This window comes from Arvicola amphibius, chromosome 3, assembly GCF_903992535.2.
Source record: "Arvicola amphibius chromosome 3, mArvAmp1.2, whole genome shotgun sequence".
Taxonomy (NCBI): domain Eukaryota; kingdom Metazoa; phylum Chordata; class Mammalia; order Rodentia; family Cricetidae; genus Arvicola; species Arvicola amphibius.
The window spans coordinates 83,917,921-83,941,702 of record NC_052049.1 but is presented as its reverse complement, the minus strand read 5'-3'; the positions used below and the strand labels follow the sequence as shown (position 1 = coordinate 83,941,702).

The window sequence follows — 23,782 nt, the reverse complement described above, 5'->3', positions numbered from 1 at the left end:
GAGCCACTGAAAACACATGCAAGATGATGAGAAAACTGGCTATCTGGAATGAGATTTCTCTGACAAATGGGCCCTTAAGGAATAGAGCTGCTTTAAGAAGCCCGTAGGTTTTTGGAAAATGACACATGAATTTTTCAGGTGCTGTTGACAGGGAATCTTGTTTCAGGAATTGGTGTGAAAAAAAATTTCATCTTTCAGACAACAAAGAGAAATGTCCTGTCTAGACGGCTCAGGCAGATGAGGTGTCAAAGCACAATTATTCCAGCTCATTGGAAAGCAAGTTCCCTCATTGCCCGTGAAAGCAGAACCCTCTCTCATTTCCGGGGGCTGGGGGAAGGGGTCCTACCTCCCAGGTCCTTGTACTGCTCCTTTTGATGGTTACCGCCTAGTTGAGGGCCAGGCCCCACCCACCATTGGCTGCAAGATGGAGCCAGCCTTTAGCTTGCCCTCCCCTCTTCTCTTCAGTTATGCTAAGGGACCCCACTCATCATGTTCAGGAGTACTGTGACGTACCTCCGTTTCTTGCTAATTATTAAAGTCTAAATGGACACATGGAGTTCATAATTTTAAAGCTACACACACAGAGGGCAAAGTTACAAATTCACAGCACACCAATAGGCATTTTTTACAAATTGATAGGCTAACAGGGTGGTCTTAATTCATTTCTGTACTTCTCTGAACTTTGAAAAATGGTAATAATAAATAATTTCTCTTTATTTTAAGAAGCCAAATGGGTCCTGTCTGGTCATGGATCTAGTCACGGCCATTGAAGAAATGATATTACGCTTGGTCCAGTGACTTCCTGAAAGCTTTTGTGCCATTCTTCCTGGCTAGTGAAGCTGTTTCCTGGACACGTGGATCAAGCCCACCAATAGCTCAGGTCTCCCGTGGGTGTTCAGTAATGGGAGGGCAAGGTGGCAGGTGCTGGGCGACTGGGGGTGGACTGAGTCAGCTCCTGTTGGAGCTGAGGGGGCTTTCAGAGCTCTCTGTCAAAGATCTGGGCACAATACCTGTGGCACCTTCTAGGTGGTTTGCACATCAGATTGCGTGGAGTGAGGGGGGGTGCTGGACAGGTTTCTAGGAACCCAAGCATCTCACTGCTTCTGTGGGACTTTCCAACACTGAGTATCGAGTCATTTGTGAGCGGACAGAGCCCTCCCCCACCTCGCCCTGCTTCCCCTAACTCATGGCCACAATGGGCTCCATGGAGGACAGATCTGTCTTCCCAGACTGGATCTGGGTAGAGGGCAGGTGGTGACTGGCTAGCGGAGCCCTCCGCCCCTGGCTCTTCTCTGTCCACGCTACCCTGAAGGAAGGAACTGGAGAGGGCAGCCTGTCTTCCTGAGGCTTGGGCGGCCTCTGGCACATTCTCAGCAAGGCCTTGAGCTCCACCCGGAAGCTCTCGTTGAGCCAGCAGTAGATGAAAGGGTTGTAGCAGGTGCTGCTCATGGCAAACCAGTGGAAGGCAAAGTAGAGGGCGTTGTTGGTGTGGATGGCCTTGCTGGAGAGCAGGAGGACGTAGCAGTTGAGGGGGAACCAGCAGAGGGCGAAGAGGACCACCACAAGCACCAGCATCTTCACGGTCGTCTTCTTCTTGCGCCGCAGGGCCAGGTACTGCTCCGTGGTCACGTCGCCAATGGTGCTGCACAGCCACAGCTTCTTGGCCACGCGGGCATAGGCCACTGAGATGATGAAGAGGGGGAGGAGGTAGAGCAGGATGAAGGTGGCCAGGTCCAGGTACTTCCAGAAGAGGTCAGCTGGCTCTGGGAAGTCCGGCAGGCAGAGGGAGCGCACAATGTCCTCGCTGGACCAAGAGGGAGGGAAAGCGTAAGATGGGGACGGGGCAGACTGTGAGTGGGAAGATCAGTATTTCCACTTCGTCCCTATCCCGGGCTGAGCACATCTGCTACGGATGTTTTGACACTGTGGCCTAATCATCTCATCATGCTTCGGTCTCCCCACAAGGCAGGGCCTCTAACAAAGGTAGGAAGACTCCAGACTCTGTGTTTCCTGAACCTAGCGTCATGCCTTGCACATAGTGGGCCCCGCAGAATAAATGAATGGATGAATCAATGGGCGTGGAAGGAAAAAAGGAAGGAAGGAAGGAAGGAAGGAAGGAAGGAAACAGCAGTATTTCTGCGCAGAAAGTCAGCTCCTTCTTGAGGAAATCTTAGAGTCCCCTTTGTACTCAGTTCTCATCCCAAAGGGAAACCCATGAATCATTAAAACAGATGGAGGTAGGGAGACTATGTGGGAAGCAGGCCTCTAGCGTCTCTGTGGCTTATTAGCTTTTCACACAGTCTAGGAAGACACTGAAGGAGGGGGCAGCTGATTCCCAGGGAACTAGCTGAGCCCAATCAAAGCCCCACCCCACCCCACCCCTGAGCTCATGGTCTGCGCCTATGAACGCAGGGGTGTGGTGTGGAGGTAGTGAGTTAGGTGTTCAACTCAGATCTCAAACGCTAGCTTTCCTCCACTGAGTCTGCATGGAGACAGGCTATAAGGAAGTAGATCGTAGTTTTTAAAGAGAGTGTGGGAAAGAAGGAGTTGCTGATGGGGACCAAGCTGGGTCTTGGCAAAGACACCTGTCTCAGAATCGTGCCTCAGAAGCTGATGCTCATGCTTGTTTTGTTTCTAAGTTCTGCGAGACTTGGAATCTTGCTCATTTAAAACAAGGCAGAGGGAGCCCCATCTCTGTCTGTGTGAGCACAGGCCTCCTGGAGACAGAGTGGAGACCATCTCTGTCTGTGTGAACCAGTGCCTCCTGGTGGCAGAGTGGAGACCATCTCTGTCTGTGTGAGCACAGGCCTCCTGGTGACAGAGTGGAGACCATCTCTGTCTGTGTGAACCAGTGCCTCCTGGTGACAGAGTGGAGACCATCTCTGTCTGTGTGAACCAGTGCCTCCTGGTGACAGAGTGGAGACCATCTCTGTCTGTGTGAACCAGTGCCTCCTGGTGACAGAGTGGAGACCATCTCTGTCTGTGTGAGCACAGGCCTCCTGGTGACAGAGTGGAGACCATCTCTGTCTGTGTGAACCAGTGCCTTCTGGTGGCAGAAGCTGATTAACAGCTGTCTTGTCCCTGCAAACAGGCTAAAGAGTAAGGCAGAGCTAACATTGAAAAGAGCACAGGGAAAACAACAGAGAGACTAGGCATGGGCTGAGAGATGGTAAGAAGGACCCAGTGAGGCCATAGGCAGTGAGGAGGTGTACCTACAGCTACCAGGAAGAGTCGTATCCAGGGGGCTCTGGCTGATTCCCTGTGACTGTGGTCCAGGTCCATTCTGGAGGTCAGTAGGTTACAACCTCCCCTGAGCCCCAGGCTGCTCCCACTGACACTGACATGTCTCACCTGTACTTGAAGGTAAACAGTTTCTGGCAGATGGCATGTGGCAGCGAGAAGAAGGTGGCCATGACCCAGATGACAGCAATATAGATGACGCCCTTGGTGATGGAGATCCGCGGCTTCAGGGGATGCATGATGACCTGGAAAACAAGCAAGGGTGTCTCCGCTGACGTTGGAAGCAGGCAAGAAGCCAGGCGGCCCCTGAGCTGTCTCCGCTGAAGTCACAAGCAGGTAAGAATCCAGGGGGCCCCTGAGCTGCACCCTGCAGCTGAGCATTGAAGGGAGCTCACTCTGACCTCAGTTCAGCTCCAGGGGGTCACATGGACTCTGTGACTCCTGGCAGTCCCAGGGCCTCTTGCAAGTGAGGAGAGCAGGGTAGGGGTGAGGGGAGGGTGCAAACCTGGTAGAAGGGACCCCAGGCTCAGATCCACCTCCTGGAGATCAGTGGTTCCAGGCCCTGGATGATATGGCAGGTTCTGACCATGAGGGGTAATCTCTTGTCATCCACTGCAGAAGTGGATTTGATAGCACCTATTAAAGCCATTACTAAATTCCAACACAGACTGGCTTCCATGCATCTTGGAATTGATATTGTGTGGCAGCCAATCAACTCTTCTAAGAGGCTTAAATAAAGATGGACATTAACAGCGTTTCCATTTGAGATTGGGTCCTGTGGCAGAGGTACCCCAGAGCTCTGATGGAATTAGTAGGGGTTGACCAGAGGTAGCTGTGTGCAGACTTTTCTCAGCTGACTTTGATGCCTTTGTACTGTGTGAAGTCTTGATTCTAACATTTTAACATGATCATGGCATTTTGGAAATAGAAAGAGCTCAAATTTGGACAGTCCATGTCTCTTCTGATGTGCAAACCCCTTCAAGTACATCCTTACAAAGCTGTCATCCAGAGGCACTTAGATGTGGCTGGTGACATGAGACGCTGTGGGCCATTTATTCCTCCAAGAAAATCATTCCTCACAGTGTACGATGCTTTTAGTGTGGGTCTTTGAAATCATTTTTCCGTTGGCCCTTATGCATCTCAGATCATCTCCAAGCAAACCTTGATTCTCTCTGCCCTAGAGATACTGGCCTCGTGAGTCTGCTTAAATTATCAGAGAGCAGGACAGTCTAGCGGTCAGAGCATGGCTTGGAGCCAGACAGATGTTGACCCTCATTTTAGCTTGGTCATATGATCATGGGAGGGCTGTGTATGTTCATTTCTTAACCTGTTTCCTGACATAACATGAAGAAGAAGAAGAAGAAGAAGAAGAAGAGGAAGAGGAAGAGGAAGAGGAAGAGGAAGAAGAGAAAGAAGAAGAAGAAGGAAGGAGGGAGCAAAAGTAGAAGAGGCAGCACAAAATAATTTGATGGTTGGCGTCACCACGACAGGAGAAACTGTGTTAAAGGGTCACAGCATTAGGAAGGTTGAGAACCACTGAATAATCAGCAATATGTGCTCATGAATTGTAGAGTTAACAAGTACCTGGCCCTTCCTAAATGGATGCCCTTGGGTCCTCTTTGAGTGCCTACCACCCATGGGCATTACCCCACATACTCACTCCTGTGCTACCACATCCTACTTGCTCCTGCCTTCGGGACACCCTGGTTTGTGTTCCTCCTACACAGTCTGGGCCAGAGACTCCATCTCCCACTTGAAAGCTTTCTCCGACCTGTAGTTACTTGCTTCTTCCTTTCCATCTGTAATTTTCTGGGTTTGATTTTCTACCACTAAAATAATTCATTAAATTTAGAGATGGGAAATGCCAGCAGTGAGTCTTCACTTTGACAACAAAGGGGAAATAACCTTTTGCAACTACCAAAGGGTTTAATATCCCTTGTGTCCTTGCCGGAATTGATCAACAAGGAGACCAGTGCACAGGCTGACAGCTGGGATGAATGAGTCACTGTCGTGATGAGAGCTTTCCCTACAGACACCAGGCAGGCACAGTCAGAGGGGGAGGATGGTGCCAGGAGTGGGTGACCTCACCTGGTGACGGTCCACAGCAATGGCTGTCAGTGTCAGTGCTGAGACGTGCAGAGAACAGTACTGGGCGAAGCGGCTGACATGGCACATTCCCTTCCCAAACACCCATGTGCTGTTTACAAAGCGAACCTGTGGGTAGAATACAGATGTCAGGGGTGAACGGGGTGCATACAGATGTCAGGGGTGAACGGGGTGCATACAGATGTCAGGGGTGAACGGGGTGGATACAGATGTCAGGGGTGAACGGGGTGCATACAGTTGTCAGGGGTGGATGGGATGGGTACAGGCATCAGGGGTGGGCAAGATGGATAGGACACAGACGTCAGGGATAGACAGAGTGGATAGAATACAGATGTTGAGGTGGACAGGATGGGTAGATTACAGACATTAGGGGTGGACAGGATGGATAGAATGCAGACATCAGGGATGGACAGATTAGCTGCAGATGCCAGGGTGGATAGACCTTGACTGATACCCAGCTCAAACTCAGTGGTCTCTGAAGAGCATCTCTTCAGGAGGTCTCTCAGCTCTCCCAGTCAAGAATCTTCCAGCTACCGTGCCATAGCACACAGCACATGACTTTCCCCAACATAACCCATTCTTGATCATTGAGTTCACCAAACCCGAATCATGGCCCTGGACCATCAGGGTCAGAAGAGCTTGGGAAAAGTGCGGGCTCGGGAGGCTAGCCTTTCCACAACTATTCATTGCTGTGCAGCCTTAGCCGATAAACTCTGTTAACCTCAGTTTTCCCTTTTGCAAAAAAAAAAAAAAAAATGGTTTCAGAATTCTTACCTGAAAGGCTTATTGCAAAATCTGTAAAGATGGGGGAAATTGCCCAGCAAATTGTTAGGAGGTAATTATTAGAAATTGGAAGCTGACATTTTGAAGTGTAATAAAATTCTTGGCTGAATGGAACCTGGTCTAACAGGGAAACATCTCCAGAAAGTCACAATATAGCATTTTGACTGTGCTTAGAAGGGGTATGTGTGCGTGTGCACGTGCGTGCGTGCGTGAGTGCGTGTGTGCGTGTGTGTGTGTGTGTGTATGTGTGTGTGTGTGCGTGCGTGCGTGAGTGCGTGTGTGTGTGTGTGTGTGTGTGTGTGTGTGTGTGTGTGTATAAAGGATCCGACACAGAGTCACACACAGTGTGAAGCGATCCACCACTGAGCTACATTCAGCCTCATGTGCATGACGATCTTGCAGCTGACCACCTGAGTGGAGACACCTGGAAAGGTGAAGGTTAGGGTGGGGAGAAACGGGACCCTTGGGGGAGACAAGGTCCTCCTTCAGCAGCATGCAAGGCTGTGTGCTCACTCAGGCCTGGAGCAGCCCCTGTGAGGAATGTCTTGGCCAGGAGAGATGGAGCATCTGTTCTGACCAAGGCACATCTGATCCAGGAGGGGACTGAATGTAGAGCGTACGCCCTAGAGGGTCAGACACAGGGCAAATAGGTCACCTGGTGGGAGTGGAGTGGGCAAGGGAAGAGATCGACAGCCAAGACAGGCGTTCTCTCACGACTTGGATTGACAGAGTTTGCCACTTGCTGCGGTCACCTTAGTGGACTGGTAGGTGTAAGGCAGATCCGAGGACAGGCTAGCCTTGACAGATACACAGGTATGCCTCTAATTGGTATCTGAGGAGCATCCCCTCCGGAGGCTTCTTAGCCCTCCCAGCCAAGGAATATTACAGGCACTGTGCTGAAGTATGGACCACTGGGTTTTCCCCAGCACAGCCGATTTGTTCCCACTCTGGGATCTCCGAGTCTTCTCTCCTGCACCTGTGAAGCAGGCTCACACTTTCACATATGAAAATCATGCCTGGTAGAAAGCCGATGTAGAGTGTGTACAACATGCCATATTTAGCCAGCACCTTAGCCTCTGAACTGCCGTTCTGACTACATAGGACATATTTAAGGTGAGCAAGGACTCACATATGTGGAGCCTAGGACAGTGGCCAACAACTTTGGATAAGGGTCTGTTGGGAAATGAGGAGTGGATGTTTGCCTGGCATGTGTACAGGAAAGTTGGGTCAAGTTTGGCTACCTCCCCTCAGGGAGACAGAAGACCCTATGCTCTGGAGGAGTCATTGAGGTTACAAAGCAGGCCATCTTCAGCCCCTCTGCCTCACACCCACAATCAGCAAGTGAGCAAACCTAAACCTCTGGTGGGACACCACCCCTTCCTACCTCCCAGAAACTCCCCGCTCTTGATCTTGCCCCCCATGGGATCAGGCGGAACATGGCTGCTGACATGTGGGACTCACCCAGATGAAGACAGATGCTTCAGGAGGCCCCAGGCCTGACACACTTGGCCCAGCCTCTCTTTCCAGCCCACCCCACCTTCCCTTGCCCACTCTGATGTGTCTTTGGTTCCTGCACCTCCACCTTCACCCCGTCACTCGGCGTTCTTGCAACACAAGGTGCACTTCAGTGGCTCCTCCTTCGGGCTGTTCCTGCTCCCTCTGCACTGTGTGTACTGGTCATTCATTTCCACACAGGAGACCGTGCTCTTGTACAACTGTTGAAATGTCACAGCCTGTGCAGAGTCTCCTTTGACCTCTGCTGAGTCAGGATGAAGGCCCGCCTCCTCCAGACCCCACTGCACTGTCTGCATGCCTCTGTCATGGGAACTACAAGCAAGTGTTTATTATTGTCTCAGTGATCTGAGAGCCAGTCTTCATGCTGACTGCAGTAAACGGGCTGGGAAGAGGGGCCCAGGAGGAGGTTACTGTCACCAAGCAGTCAAAGGCAATGCCTCCCCCCAGTGAGAAGGCAGAGGGATTTGAAGATCCCAATTCTCACCACCTGTGTGCAAAAAGCAACACCCTGGAAGCTCTACAGGAGCTTGGACTGGGGAGGTTCCATGGGTCAGGTTCAAAGCCAGGCTGTTCTATTTGTCATGTAGGAAGGGCAGAGTCCCTTCTCACAGGAGGTTCCTGGGTCATTCAGCTCTCAGCTGTCACTGCTTCTTTGTCCCTTCATGTCTATGTACATCCGACCCTGCAGCCCGCCTCTGAACAACAGCGACAAGGCCCTGAAACCTTGCAGCTCTCATCCGAGACCCACCCCAGCTTGCCCTTTCTCTAATAAGAAGGCAAGGGAGGACACGGAGAGCCAAGATGCAGCGTTTCTAAGGATCAGCAAGGCACAGAGCATTATTGGGATGCCTTCATGTCCTTGGTCAGTGCCTAGGGGACCCTGAGTGGCCACCGATCGAGCGACTGGTTAGTATAGGCTGAGGGAAGTTGGTGTCTCAGAGCGGTGGAAGCAGAACATGAGTCAGGAGTCCCCACTCCCACTGGCGACTTAGTGCACACACCAGGGAACGTGAGTGAAAGGAATCAGTTCTCCTGGCTCTGCAGGTGGCCGTGGACAAGACCTGGGTTTCTGTGCCTTGGTTTCCTTATCATATTATGTGAATATGCTCTCAGAATGGAGAGAGAATGGGAATGTTTTGAAGATGGAAAATGTGGAAGGACATCACATGGACCAGTGGTTGCAATGATCCATCTTTTTCTGTCTTCATTTGTATGTGAGATAATAGATGGGTAGATATAGATAGATAGATAGATAGATAGATAGATAGATAGATAGATAGATAGATAGATAGATAGATAGACATTCTGCTTGGCTAGTAACTCTAATAACACATTATTCCATACATTGAAAGGGATGCAACTCTGCTGTAGAGATGAGCTGTCTGTCACTGGGGTTGCTCAGCCACACCCTCACTATTTCAAACCGTTCATAAACTCCCTGGTCACTAAGGGACAGAGCAGCACCTCTGCTGAGGAGCAGAGGCTCAGAGAGGGAGCCACTTGCTTACCCTGTGCAAATGTCCCACACCCCAGGCTCCAGGCCACCTTCATGCTATTCCCTCCCAGAACAAGCATCCAACAGGGCCTCCCCATCAAGCCACCAAGGGAACACAGCTGAACCCACCAGCATCCAGAAATATGCTTCAGACTCCATTAACAATTGACAGCTGCTGCTCAGACAACCCACCCAGCGGCACTGGGAATGGGTGAGAGGCAGGCTCTGCACAGGCAGACTTGAGGGACAAGAAGTGACCCAATAGCCTCTGCTAACATTTCAGGGACCCGATTTACTGTTTGCTCATTTCAAATGCCTGTGATCAGGGAAGTCACACAATGAATGGGCAATCCTTTAGAGCCAGCTGCAGACACTTGACTCATCGAATCAGTGCTTCCAGCTGCAGAAACTCTGGCCTGGAAAGAAAGAGGGAAAAGAAAGAAGGGGAGACAGAGGAGGAAGGAATATTGAGGAATGACAGGAAAGAAAAGACTCTCAAAGATTAGCACATGAAGACAAAATAAAAGCTGATGTGACTGAGGATAGGAGGTGGAAGGAGGAGGGTGAGGACCTGGAGGTGGCGAGGACCTGGAAGAGACAGAGTGACAGGAGGAGAGAGAGTAGAGAGAATAGACCCATGCGTCAGGAAAAGAGAAGCCCGGGAGGGCCTATCCTTACCAAAGTGAATGGCGTGTTGAGCAACGTGATCATGATGTCTGCCACTGCCAGGTTGACGATGAAGAGGCTGGTGGCAGAATGCATGCGCTGATTCTTGAAGATGACATGACAGACTAGGACATTGCCGAAGAGCGAGAAGACAATGATGAACGAGTAGGCCACGATAAGAAGGGCCTTCACCGTGGGGTTCTGGGACTCGGCCCCATAGCGTCTCCTGCCCACGAAGTTCTGCCAGTCGGAGAAAGTGTAGTTGGTCCAGAAGTTCGAAGCATTGGTCCCGGTCAGGGATGCTTCCATACTCGGATGCTCAGTGACGACCTGCGGTTGCTCGGTGCCTAGCACCGAGGACAGGAGAAAGAGCAGCAGGACAGGAGGGATCATCATGCCCAGCCACCGCGGTTCTGGACGCAAGGGTCGGACTCCCCGCCGGCTCGGTGCGTGAAGGCTGGGCGCGGGACGCTCAGCTACCGGGCTACAGGAGTGCGCAAGGCAAAAGGAACCAGGGCGCGAGGGGCGCGGAGCACAGAAGGAGCCCCGACCTCGGAGAAACCTGGACCACGCCGGGTCCCGACTGGAAAGGCCACGGAGATCCGCAGGGAGTCGGGACCGCAGAGGAAACTCCTGAATGCAGAGGAACTCGGATCGTGCTGACTGCCAGCCGCCTCTGTCACCCCAGCCCTCGGTGGCGCTCGCCCGTTCTCGCAGCACTTTTATACCTCTGCTCCCGCAGCGGCCAGTGCGCCTCCGCCTATAGGGCTGTGCAGCGTCTCTTGGCTCCCGTGACGCGCTCAGCTCCAGCCTCCTCTCTCCCGGCTTGCGGCACCGCAGTCCCCAGCGCAGCCTGTGCTGGCCCCTCAGCACTGCAGCCGGGACTCGGACCGCCCTCCCTCACGCTCGCCAGCTTTCTTTCTGTACAGTAAATCAGGGAATCAGTAAGCAGCCTTAGGGACTATTTGGGGTCACACTGCAAGGCCGGGTTTGTGCAGTCCAAGGATCCACCACGTTGGTTTCCACCTGATCTGTAGCCTTGGCACATTCCCAATACTGAGGTGATTCCTGATCCAGGTGGATCCTGGGATGCGGCAAATCCTGAAATAGACCTGGAATATTTCCTCTCTAGCTAAACCTCAGACTCACTGCAGGCTTAGTCAAGGCCTGTTGGGAATGTGACATGGTTGCTGATGTCTTTAAAGGAAACTTCAAACACTTCTTGATACACCCAAGAAGCAGAAGGAATAGCGTTTGGCTCTCCTCTGGAAAATAGTTGCTTCGCTACCATAGAGTTCCAGAAGCTGCCCTCTCTCAACCATCCTCCTGCTTCTCCCGTGAGACTTTTTGAATTTTGTTTAAAAAAATTATAGTTAGCACACAAAGTAGCGGTTCGCTGTGTGGTTCGCATGGGTATATATTGTTCTACTTCAGTCCAATTCTTTTCCTGGCTTCTCACCCCTCTTTCCGGTCCCCTTCCTCTGGCAAAATATTTCTTCTTCAGGCTACACATGTTTTGATTGGCTCTCTGGTTCCTCACTGTCCCTCCATGAGCTACCCAAACTTGATAGACAACCCTCAGCTCCTCATTCTGTCAGTGAACCCCTGGAGATTTTCTAGTGTTGTCTAACTCTGGTGAGCAATCTTCAGGCTGAGACTGGAATACAGACGTCTCCAACACAGGTGCACTCGGGGTTTTCACTTGGACCCTGAAAAGCAGGCCCCTCTCAACAAGACTTCAGCCGTCTCTCACCGTGGACCTTTTCCAGGGGCAGTGAGGGTTACCCTGTGCACTCACTGTGGCTGCAGGGACACAGACCAAACTCTCTTGCTGAAAAGCAATTTGAAATGGGTCTATTAAATGTCATCATCGTAAAATACAAGACGCACTTCCCTGGGTTGGAGAGAGTCCGGTAAGTCTTTCCGTGGTGACCGACACTTAGGAGACAGTCACAGCAGAGGCAGAAGTGGCGGGATGGAGTTCTCCATGGGAACCATGCGCTCCCAGACATGGAGGAGATCAGCGCTGTGATACAGGTGGTGACTGCAGCCAGGAAGAGAGGGCAGGGACCCAAACCTAAGGGTGTGCTGGGATAGGAACAATTCCCTTGAGAGTGACAGCAACGAGTGTAGAACGTGACATGATCTGATCCGCATTTTTCAAAGAGCGCTTCAGCTAGTGGGACATGCGTGTGAAAGGCTGTGGCTTGAAGCAAGGTTGTCCAAGTGACCTGGGAGTGGAGTTGTCATTTGGCCCTCAAGGTGCTGGCAAGGGGACGAAAAAGGATGACAGATTGAGGGAGGAATCAGGATGACTGTCAGATTTTCAATTTGGTTGAAGCCCAACACAAAACCCATCAAGGAGGGGTGGAGGGATGGCTTAGTTGTTAAGAGCGCTGGCTGCTTTTCCAGAGGACTTGAGTTCAATTCCCAGCAACCAAATGGTGGCTCACACCATCTGTAGTGGGACCCAATGCCCTCTTCTGGCACAAAGTTGAGCCATATGCAGATAGAGCACCCATATACATACATGGATAAATAAATCTTTAAAAAAAATAGTAAAGATGTTTAGAAAATAAAGACGCCTCCTTTCCTCTCAAGCTTCCTTGGAATCTTAGCCCAAATTTCTTCATTATTTTATCAGAAAGTTCCAGAAAAATGTCCTCATTTTCACACTGCATTGACCTTCTAAGCCACTGAATTTGGGAGTAGCATGGTGAGAGGAGGGGCCTCCCAGCTCTGCAGATGAAGCTTGTAGGTCCTACAGGGTTAGCAGGTTAGAACAGGGGGGCTGTGTATTTGATCACAAGGGAAAGCATCAGACAGAATAAGTAACAAATGCTTGGTCAAAGCGGGTTTGAGAAGCAGAAGGCCCTGGGTAAGTCAATTTTGGTGCTGGGAGACAGAAGCTGCACTCTTGTGCTCCAGAGAGATAGGATATATTGAGGATGCCAAGAGCAGGCCAAGCCATTTCCTCTTCCTTAAGTAGACAGTCTGCACACAGCTAGGTGGGGCCCCGGAGCACTCCAGGGTCCCTAGCACAGCAGCACAGTTTACCCTGGCTTTTACCAAAGTGAGAGCTTCCCTTGCCTAACTCCACACCAAGGCTGAGTTACTCCAGCGTCCTTCAAAGGCTTATTTGCTAATCTGTAAATCACCACCACATTGCGATTAGGGGGATACAGGAACTGTTCTTACAGAAGGAGCCAACTCCGCTTGTGCATTCTGAATAAAGAAAGTCGAGGATGTGTGTGTGTGTGCAGTTGGAATGTGAAAAGGGCCCTTAGACTGCTACATCTCTAGTCATAATTGCACAAACATGCCCAAGTGCAGAGTCTAGGGTTCACTTCAAGCTGTCTTGAAGAGTCATGGGCCATCACTTTGCACGCATGTTTCGACAACAGCTTACATGACACCACACAATGCTTCAAAAGAGGTGTTTCTAAATTATAACAATAAAAGCATTAGAAAGAGAAAACAATAAAAAAATTTTAAAAAGAGTTTTTGGAGAACCACATTGTGGTGGTTTGAATAAGAATGGCCTCCAATTCAAAATATATTTGAATAGCTGGTCATCAGGGAGTGGCACTACTTGAGAGGGATTAGGTGTATCCTTATTGGAATAGGTATGGCACTGTTGAAGGAAGAATGTTGCTAAGGGTGGGCTTTGAGGTTCCAAAAGCCCAAGCCAACCCCAGTGTCTCTCTCTTCCTGCTGTTTGCAGGCCCAGATGTAGAACTCTCAGCTCCTGCTCCAGAACCATGTCCCCACCACGATGGCAATGAACTAAGCGTCTGAAACTGTAAACATGCCCCAAGTAAATGCTCTCCTTTACTGTGCTCATAGTGTCTCTTCACAGCAATACAACCTGAAGACTAAAGTTGGTATCAGGAGTGGGGCTGGCAGGCTTGCTGTGACAAGCTTGACCATGCTGCTTGTTGGTAGAATGTGGACTTTGGATTAGGAAAGCAACTGAAAACTTTAAGCAGAGCTAAATGGGCCATACTAGTAGGAGTGTGGAAGACAGTGGTGCTGGGAGAAATGTGGATTATGATGACCTAACTCGAGGGGTTCCAGAGAATACTAGGAAGTGGTTTACAGACTAGTCTTATGATATTTTGGCAAAGAAAGTGGCTGTTTCTCTCTCTTGTCCTAAAAATCTTCCTGAGTCTAAACTGAAAAGTTCTGGGTTATTGGTATTTGCAGAGGAGATTTCAAGACAGCCTAGCATTGGCTCTGTCATGAGGTTATTAGTGATCTCTTATGTAGATGTATAATGACAAAGAGCAAGCCGAGCAAGGAAAAATACAAAATACACAGTTTGGGGAGAAAAGGAGCACCTGGAAGTGCAATAGAGCTAAGTCTAGAGCTCAAAGAGGTAAAGTTTAAAGAAAAGCCTGATGCCAAATGGAATAAAGAGAGTGGTAACCTCAGGGCAGGACTCCACCCAGTAAGTTTCCAACTTCCAAAAGGAATTTAAATAAAGCTTAAAGACTGAGGAAAATGATTAATGACAGAAAACTTATGCTGATATATTTCAAGGAGGAGGGCCACATTTCAGCCCCAGCAAGCACCAGAACTTGGTAGCTTCAGACATGTAGTTTTGGCTTTAGAATCAAGAATACAAGGAAGGGGCTGTGGAATCTCCCTTTGAGGCTAAGGAAAGCTACTGAGGCCAGGCATCTGTCCGGGGTGCCCCTGCACAAAGACTTAGAGAGGCCATTGCCTGAAGCTGGGAAAGCGAAGCCTGGATCGTGTTGGAGACTCCAGGATGTTGGAGATGCCAGACCTGTGAAGGCCTGCCAAGGAGAGCTGCTAGCAGGGAGCAGAACCAGCCCAGGAGAGAGAAGCATGCTGTAGCCAGCACAGTTGAAAGGCGTTAGAGACCTAAAGATCTCTTTGGCATCAGATATGAGATGCAGACTTTGGAGTTTGCACAGCTGGTTTTCAGTCTTGGTTTTGTTCATTATTTCCTCACTATGCTCCCTTTTGGAATGGTAGTAAATATTCTATGCCATTGTATGTCAGAAGTATGTTATCGGATTTTTTATTTTGATTTTACTGGGAGTTACAGTTAAGAGATTGCCATGAGCCTCAGAAGAGACTTTGAACTTCAAACTTTTAAACAGTGTTGAGATGGTTATAGACTATGGGGACTTTTGAAGTTGGACTGAATGAATTTTTGCATTATGATATGGCTACAAGCCTATGGGGCCAGAGGGTAGAATGTGGTAGTTTGAATAAGAATGGCCAACATAGGCTCATATGTTTGAATGCTTTGTCATCAGGGAGTGACACTACTTGAGAGGGACTAGGGGGTGGGCCTTTTGGAGTAGAAGTATGTCACTGAGGGAGGCTTAAGGGTTTTAAAAGCCCATGTCAGATCCAGTGACTCTTTCCTCCTGTTGCTTGTAGATCTAAGAACTCTCAGCTATTTTCCAACAGCATGCCTGCCTGCATACCACCATGCTCCCTGCCATAATAACATGGACTAAATCTCTGAAATTGTAAGCAAGCCCCAATTGAATGCTTTCCTTTATAAGAATTGCATGGTGTCTTTTCACTGACTAAGACAACATCAGTACTGCCAAGGATATCATGATGCCTCTTCAACATCAATGCCTTACTAAAAAACTCAGGTTTAAACTAACAACACTATTCCCAGATTCATCCCATATCAATTGGTGCAAAGGAAAGCACAAGCAATCAGCATGGTTCCAGGTGTGTGACAGTGACCTGGTTTGTCTATGTTGATGGATTAGAACCCACTAGAGGGACAAAATCATCATGGTGTCTGTGTCTGTGAACTTATGTGTGGATATGAAAGGATATGTCTTAGTTACTTGTTTATTGGTGTGATAAAACAGTATGGCCAAGGCAATTTATGTAAGAAACTTTTAATTTGGCTTCATTTCAGAGGGTTAGAGTCCATGATGATGGACCAAAAGCTGAGAGCTCACATCTTGATGCACAGCCACAAGGCAGAGAAACATATTTCAAAGCCTGCCCCCAGTGATACACCTATTTCTCCCCAACCAGTTCCACCAACTGGAGACTAATTGTTCAAATATATGAGTATATAGAAGTCATTCACACTCAAACCACCACAGGAGACTTACTGTACTGGCTCACACCACTAGAAGTGAAGCAAGAACCTGAATAGCTGCTTAGTGCAAGAAGCTAGAAGCCTCAAAATACAGGAACCGATGGTATAGCTCAGTACGAAGCTGAAGACCTAGGACGGTCTGAAGACGTGCTGTCTGGAGTCTGCAGTGAAAGGCTGAAGAAGTGAGTCTTATGTCCTTAGTGATGGCTGTGGACCAGACACGCTCACTCAGGAAGAGTCCTTACACCTGCTGCCTGACATCCTCTTGTAGTTCTATCCATCTGGGTGGTCCAGCCTAATGAATGGCCCTACCCACATGCAGGCCTTTCCACATCAGGTCTGCAGCCATTTCAGTCCTCCCCGGAAACAGCACCACAGACACACTCACCAGTGTGCATCTTCTGATCCAATCAAGATGACAATCATGATTACCCACCACAGGTGATAACATTCTTGAAAAGGAACCAAATAAGCCGGAAAGACCAAGTTCTGCTGAATAAATGCTCAAATATATGCAAAAAAGTTAAATAACCCCCTGACAAGTAAGTCACTGGGACAAGATTATAGGAGTATACCTAGCATATGGAAAAGGAAGTATACTTAAGGCCTGCCTATAGTTTGTGAATCCAAATTGAACTGGTTGTGGTTAGAACATTCCACTTGGGGTGAGTCTTAGTTGGCATGGAGATTGCTCCATAGACCAAACTGGTCTCACACGTGTGGGAGATGCTTCTTCCTCTGCCTCCTGAGTGTTATAATTCCATATGTGTGCCTTCACACTCAGCATTAATCTGTGATATAGTAATATATAAAACTTTGTAGGTGTATGAATGGTGCATGTGGGAGGGGGGTTAAGGGTGCCATGGCATATGTGTACAGGGCAAAGGACAACCCTGAAGAGTTGGTTCCATCCTTCCACCTTTACTTGGGTCCTAGGGATAGAACTCAAGTCACCAGGGTTGCATGACAGGCATCTTTACACACGCAACCACCTCACAAGACCACTCTCCACTTCTATGTGTAAGTTTTATAAATGGTGGCATGACTCTTGAGCCAACTCCCGTCAAACTACCTACTCAGTAAAGTAGCATAAGCCGTATACATCCACAGCATGGGCCGGTAGTTTCCAGGGTACTGTCACCCATGATCTGTAGTAGGAGCCCGCGTGTTCGTTCCCAGCTGCTCAGCCCCAAAATAATCACACATAACTGTTTGGCCAATAGCTTAAGCATATTTCTGGCTAACTCATATCTTAAATTAACCCATCTCTATTAATCTGTGTATCACCACGAGGCTGTGGCTTACTGGGTAAAATTCCAGTGTCTGTCTCTGGCGGGGCTACATGGTGTCTCACTGACTCTGTCTTCTTTCTCCACCTAGCTTAGTTCTGCCTTGCTATAGGTCCAAAGCATTCCTTATTAATCAATGGTAATCACAGAATACAGAGGAGAATGCCACGATTGACTTCTCTTGATTCAAACCTAACTTTGGGTAACCCTGGGCACCTCTATTGATTTAGCATTCCATCACTCACCAAGACTCAAGACCTGTATCCCATTGGCCATCTCTCTGCAAAGCCCAGACCTGTATTTCACACTGATAGCTGACTGGCCATTTTCCCCTGAAATACTCGTTCTCTTAGCAAGAAGCTGCAAACTAGACTCATCCTCTCCATCCTTCCCTTACTTTCTAATAAACCCTCCCTTCTCCAATCTAATCGAGTGAGAATTTAGGGTTAACTGCATCTCATCTGTTTCCTGATGCACTTGAAAATGCTGTTTCTACCCCATGACCATTGCCTCTGCCACTCAAGAGCCAGAGACAACCTTGTTCATTTTGCATGTGTGCAAGTGTGTGTGCATATTTGTATACATGTGAGCACATGTATGGGGGCCAGAAGACAACCTTAGGTGTCATTCTTCTGGCTCTATTCACCTTGGTTTTTGAGACAGGACCTTCTTTCTCTGGGACCAGGAACTCACCGAATAGGCTACTTAAACAACAAGTCTCCAGGTCTCCTGTGGTGAGAACAACCAACCTTTCTATGTGAGTTCTGGGGCGCTCACATCCTCACACTTCCATGAGCACTTTGCCAGCTGAGTCATCTCTGTGATCCAATTCCTCTCTTCTTCAAGAGCCAGTTTTAATGTGGCCTCTTCACTGAAACCCCTTTCCCACCAGATCCGAAGGACAGTAGGGGAGAGCCCCCAAATTACCCTGTATGATGATGCTAACACAGTAGGGGGGGGGGCCCAAATCACCCTGTATGATAACGCTAACACAAGATCTCATCTCTTAGTTCCTTTCCTTGTTGTTATCTTGCTGTTGCTACACATCTGTTTTCCCACTACACAGTTAGTTTCCTCAGGACAAGAACTGCCTTATTCCTAATACCACATTCAGTGCAGAACCCAGGTGGAGCATATCCCAAGGCAGGCTGGGTACCAGGATGCAAACTATCATTTCTGATATTTCATCTGTCGTGCAGGATCCTGTACATTAAGGACTCAGCAGTTAAGAGAACATGTTGCCTATATAAGAGGACCAGAATTCAAATCCAAGCACCTATAAAAGCTGTGAATGTCTGGCACCCCAGAATGGGGGGATGGAGACAGGAGGATGGCTGGGGAGCTGGGAATTACTGGCTGCCAGCTTAGACAAAACAAACAAACAAACAAACAAACAAACTATCAAGCAAGAAGTTAACCATGAGTTCCAGGTTCAGTGAAAGATACTGCTTTAAAGGAGTAAGGTAGAATGGCAGAGGACATCTGGCTTTTTGTTGAAGCCTCCATGATTATGTATGAATGTGTGCATATGCCATATACACGTACACTCCATACATGCATACACCACATGCATATACCTCACAATACATCATACACACTTGTACATAAAAAAGCTAAAGAGCTCATAAACTTCCACTTTCTATAAATGACTATTTTCGGAATCTGTTGCTAGTTAATGCTCGGACATTTCTTCACCTGATCTTGGATGGAGCAAAGACACAGCCCCTCTAAGGCCCCGGAACTGGGGTTGCAAGGAATTACAAATTTCAAGCTGACTGAATATTTTTTCAGCATATGCTCTAATTTTATGCTAATTGCCATTGAGCTATTTTTCTGCTTCAGTTATTCCTGCTGTGTGCTTTGTTTCAAATAAAACCTTCTGAATGTGAAAGAGGATAATTAACCAGGATTTTTAAGCTGCTTGAGTAATATTGCGTTTTTCAGAGGAAGAATAGCGATTAAAGTGTTTTTAAAAATGCCAAATCAAAATTTTGTTAAAGCTCTTTCTAGGTGGGGCTAGAATGAGTCAGTGGGATTGCTATCAATCCCAAGACCTATGTTCAGCTTGGGGTTCTATTCCTACAAGTTGTTACCCGACCTTCCTGTGTCTCTCTCTCTCTCTCTCTCTCTCTCTCTCTCTCTCTCTCTCTCTCTCTCTCTCTGAACAAATGTAATTTTAAAAATAAAACATTTTAAGAAGATGTTCTAGAAATCACCCGTGGATTGGGAGATGTGCAGCCATCCCCTGAAGATGAAGCTATAACTGTCATTCGAAAGTTGCTTTTGAAAAAATGCTTTAATAAGACTTTTAAAAACTACCATTTGGGGGCATTAATTCTGAGTTCCAGGAAGCAAAACTTGTCTTTTTTCACATTCATTTTTATAAGACTCATGCTATGACAAAGACTAATTCCAACAATTAGACTTAGAACCCTGCTCACGGGCAGTGGACTGGCAATGGCCACTATGGGCTTGGAGTCTAATGGCCACGGTTCAGAGTTAGGAGAGGTTCACCACGCAGCAAACGTGCAGATCAGAATGTGAGTCAGATTCTGGCCCGCCAGGCAGACTATTCCAAAAATTCACTTGACATTTTGAAAGATTGTGATTAAGGGTAGAGTAATAAAATATAATTTAAATTATGTGAGAAAAACAACCATACCACTTAGATGACACCTAGTGGCTTAATTGCTAAATAAAAATTCTGAACATCAAGTGAGTTACACAAAGCTCCTGGACCGCAGGCTGGGCTCACCCTGCCCTCTCCTCCTGGACCCAGCTAGACTTGCCCTGCTCTCTCCTCCACACCAGCCTTGTTATATAGTGTAGCAGCTGGCTCTATGTGGCTTCTCTCACAGCTTTCTTAAGGGCAGGCACCCGCTCCTGCCTTTTATACCATAACTTTGCTTGATGCCTGGCACGGAGTCAGCTCTTACTAAACACTTAATTCAAGAATACAAGAAAACACAGACGCTGTTAAAAGAAAAGCATGCAAAGTGTCCAGAGAAACTCAGCAGAGCTGCTAACTTCACTCTCCCTCCTTGAGAGCAGACGGTGTTTGGCAGGAAGCATCCTCTCTGCAAGCCTCTGTTGTCTGTGTACTAAAAGCCTCTTTTTCCTACATATAAATAGAATTTATGAAAAAAAAAGAAAACCCCAAGAAATACCACCAAAGTTGATAAAACAATCCCAGGGCTGGAGAGATGGCCCAGTGGCTGAGGGCATGGCTGCACTGGGGAAGACAAGTCCACTCTCCAGCATCCGTTCCTCTGTAACTCAGCTCCAGGGGACAGTGGTGCCCTCTGTGTCCTCCCCAGGCACCTGCACTCAGGTGCACACTTAATTTAAGTCACCACAGTCTTATCACTAATATCTGGTGCTCTTTTAATGTTTTTTTACATATACTAGAAATGTAATTTTATCAGTTTTATATCAGAGTTAAATTATTCTTAAGCATTCTCCCCATTACCAAGTTTTTCTCAAAGGTTTTAATTAAAAAAATAAAAAGAAATTAAAATTTTCTTTTAAATGGCTGGGTAAGCAGACAGTGCACACCTTTAATCCCAGCACTTGGGAAGTAGAGGCTGGTGTATCTTTGTGAGTTCAAGACCAGTCTGGTCTACAGGGCTAGCTCCAGGACAGCCAGGGCTACTCAGGGAAACCCTGTGTCAAAAAAAAAAAAATGGCTAGACAGTATTTTTATCTTGTGAAATACTGCAGCATAATGTAGTTTTCACTGTAATAAATAATCCTTGGCAATGTTTTTATACAATCTCTCTAGACTTGTTATATGAAGGCACACATTTCTCTTCCAGTTTCATTCATTTTCTTCCCACTGGTCTAGATCAGAGGATGGGACAGAGTCCAAAACACAGAATTCTAGGTAAGGGAGATGAAATGTTCTACGGCAATAACTTGTTCAATTGCCTGGTAGGAGGCTACACACACACACACACACACACACACACACACATTCTTTCATATTCCCAGCAGTAGCAGTGTAGGAAGGGGGAGGCTGCTCACTCATAAAATAACCACACAGAAACTGTATTAGTTAAATCACTGCTTGGCCCATTAGCTCTAGCTTCTTATTGACTAACTCTTACATATTTAACCAATCTCCATTATTTTATTATGAGGCTCATTGCCTACCAGCAAGGTTTCAGCATGTCTGTCTCCGATGGCAGCTCCATGGCTTCTCCTTTGACTCTGCCTTCTTTCTCCCAGCATTCAATTTAGTTTTCCCTGCTTACCTAAGTTTTACCCTATCATGGGCTCAAGACAGCTTCTTTATTAACCAGTGGTATTCACAGCATACAGAGGGGAATCCCACATCACAGCAGGAGAGAATGCCTCATTCACTTACCCTACCCAATACTTCATCATTGCCTGATTCAGCAAAATGCACTGTAACAGGATGCTTTTATTGATTCCAGGCTCTAAAATCCTTCCTCACCCATAAGCTAATGGTGAGATAGCTAGTCAGTGAGACCTGGGTGTTCGCCTTCCAGTAATTAGAGTTGTGTGATTCATCCAAGTCAGTTTTGAAGTACTACTTCCCCTTAGTGAATAAAAATACCCACCTTAGTGGGCTTTGTGGTGATCTAGCGCAGGCCTGGCTCAAAGGAAAAACACAGAAAAGGTTTTAGTTGTTTAGACTAAAAGCTGAGGCTCACTGATTGGTATTTTCCTAGTGCTTGGGGCACAGCTGGTATTCAACACTGAAGAACAAAACTGTACATTCATTTTTCTTAGTTACAGTTTCTATTGCTGTAAAGAGACACCACTGAACCACTGACAGCGGCGACTCTTAAAAAAGAAAACACTTCATTAGGGCTGGCTTACACTTCAGAGGTTCAGTTCATAATCATCATGGTGGAATAAGATGGCATGCAGGCAGATATGGTGCTAGAGAAGCTCAGAGCTGCATGATTCTCAGTCAACAGGAAGTAAACGATTACACTGGGCATAGCTTGAACATAGAAGACCTCAAAGCCCAGCCTACAGTGACCGACACACTTCCTCCAATAAGGCTATACCTACTCCAACAAAGCACACCTCCTAATACTGCAACTCACTTTGGGGGTCTTTTTCTTTCAAACTACCACATTCATATTATGGTTTGCATCTGAAATGTCTCCCAGAAGCTCCTGTGTGGAAGGCGTGGTTCCAATGCAACATGTGACCCAAGGTGAGGTCTTTGAGTTTCTAGGATTGGGAGAGATCCATCTTCATCAATGGATTAACCACTGGTGGCTTCAAATCTTCATGGGAGATGGTAGAAATTCTAGGAGGTAGGGCCTAGTTACAGGAGATAGGACCCTGAGGGACAGACCCATGGAGGATATTTTGTCCCTAGCCTTTTCAGTCACCATGAAATGAGAATTTCCCCATCACACAAAGTTCCATGTTTTGCCTCTAAAGAGGCCTAAAACAATGGAGCCAGTGGGCCATGGGTTCCAGGCCCAGAAGCTATGAGGGAAAATAAACTTTTCTTCCTTCATATTTTGTAGTGGGATGCTCACAGACAAGCAAAGCTGATGTGCTAAAGTTGAATTTCACTGTTGACAAAGTCCTAGACTGGCTAGCTATTTGCATTTCCAGTCTTGTTTCACCTTCATACCCTTTTGTTATTCAGCCAAGCAATGCAACGAGTTGTTATTAAGTCTTTGAATACAACCTCAAACCAAGACTAATACTTCATATCCAAGAGTTTGACCTAAAGGGATGAGGTAGCCATCCACAAACACACACATTTACTGTTAATCCCAAAGACAGGAGGGAAGGGAGCACTGACCCAAATCATCATGGCCAAACTAATTTGAGCAAGTGATTAATTAAAGCAAGTCTTTTTATTCATGTGCACAGGCTGCCTCCCTGTAAGGTGGGGTTCAAGAGGTCAGCACTGGATATGAGAAAGACAAGGTTTTTATAGCTCATGGGTAAAGAGGTTTCCAATGGAAGATTTGGTGGGCAAAACAGGTGAGGTTACAGAAGTAGAATCATAAGGCTAATTAGTTAGTCCTAATGATCTCCTGAAACAAAGACATAGTTGCAAGATGGGCATAACAAGGTAGTCATAACAACAGGTAGTCATAGCAACCTTTTTGAAACAAAGGTATGGTTGCAAAATGGTTATAAACAACTTTTGAAACAAAGACATGCTTGCCATTTCTGGAACAGGCAGTTCAGAACCATTTGTGGTTAAGGTTACAGGTGGGAGATTCTTGAGAAGCAGAGGTTTAACATGTACAGGAATGAACCTAGTTTGTCTTTACTTGAAGATGGCTTTTAAGCCTAAAATGGAGGCAGGCTGGTTCTTTAGAATCCTACATGCTTCTAGCTCTTTTTAGGTCTTGTAGAATATCACACATTTTAATATCTAGGGGAAAACCAATAAATGTAATTTGAAGAGAAAAACAAATCACAGAAACATCCTGTGGAAAAATTACCATTAAATACATTTTTAGTGGACAGGCACATGAAGTAATCTCAAGAATCCCTCAGACCTTACCAATTACAGACTCTAAACCAGCTGGATGCTGCTTACATCTTCAACACTTGTGAGACCTTGAAGAGATC

At 47.4% G+C, this 23,782-nt stretch overlaps 1 protein-coding gene across 2 annotated transcripts; it reads right to left on the bottom strand.

Annotated features, from left to right (window-relative positions):
* Positions 1-1,179: 1,179 nt before the first annotated feature.
* Gpr83 (G protein-coupled receptor 83) lies at positions 1,180-10,201 on the bottom strand. Of its 2 annotated transcripts, XM_038324512.1 has the most exons (4): positions 9,818-10,201; positions 5,329-5,454; positions 3,352-3,485; positions 1,180-1,804 (listed from the first exon to the last, which is right to left on the bottom strand). In XM_038324512.1, the coding sequence occupies exons 1-4, from the start codon at positions 10,199-10,201 to the stop codon at positions 1,180-1,182; spliced, it is 1,269 nt and encodes a 422-aa protein (XP_038180440.1). The 2 variants fall into 2 exon arrangements, with proteins under 2 accessions (XP_038180440.1, XP_038180441.1); XM_038324513.1 differs by lacking the exon at positions 5,329-5,454.
* Between the last annotated feature and the right edge of the window lie 13,581 nt (positions 10,202-23,782).

Coding starts and splice junctions, on each gene's coding strand:
- Gpr83 (XM_038324512.1), bottom strand. CDS start 10,201: ATGATGATCCCTCCTGTCCTGCTGCTCTTTCTCCTGTCCTCGGTGCTA. Junction 5,455..9,817: donor TCAACACGCCATTCACTTTG/GTAAGGATAGGC, acceptor TTCTACCCACAG/GTTCGCTTTGTAAACAGCAC. Junction 1,805..3,351: donor CTGTTTACCTTCAAGTACAG/GTGAGACATGTC, acceptor CTCTTGGTCCAG/CGAGGACATTGTGCGCTCCC.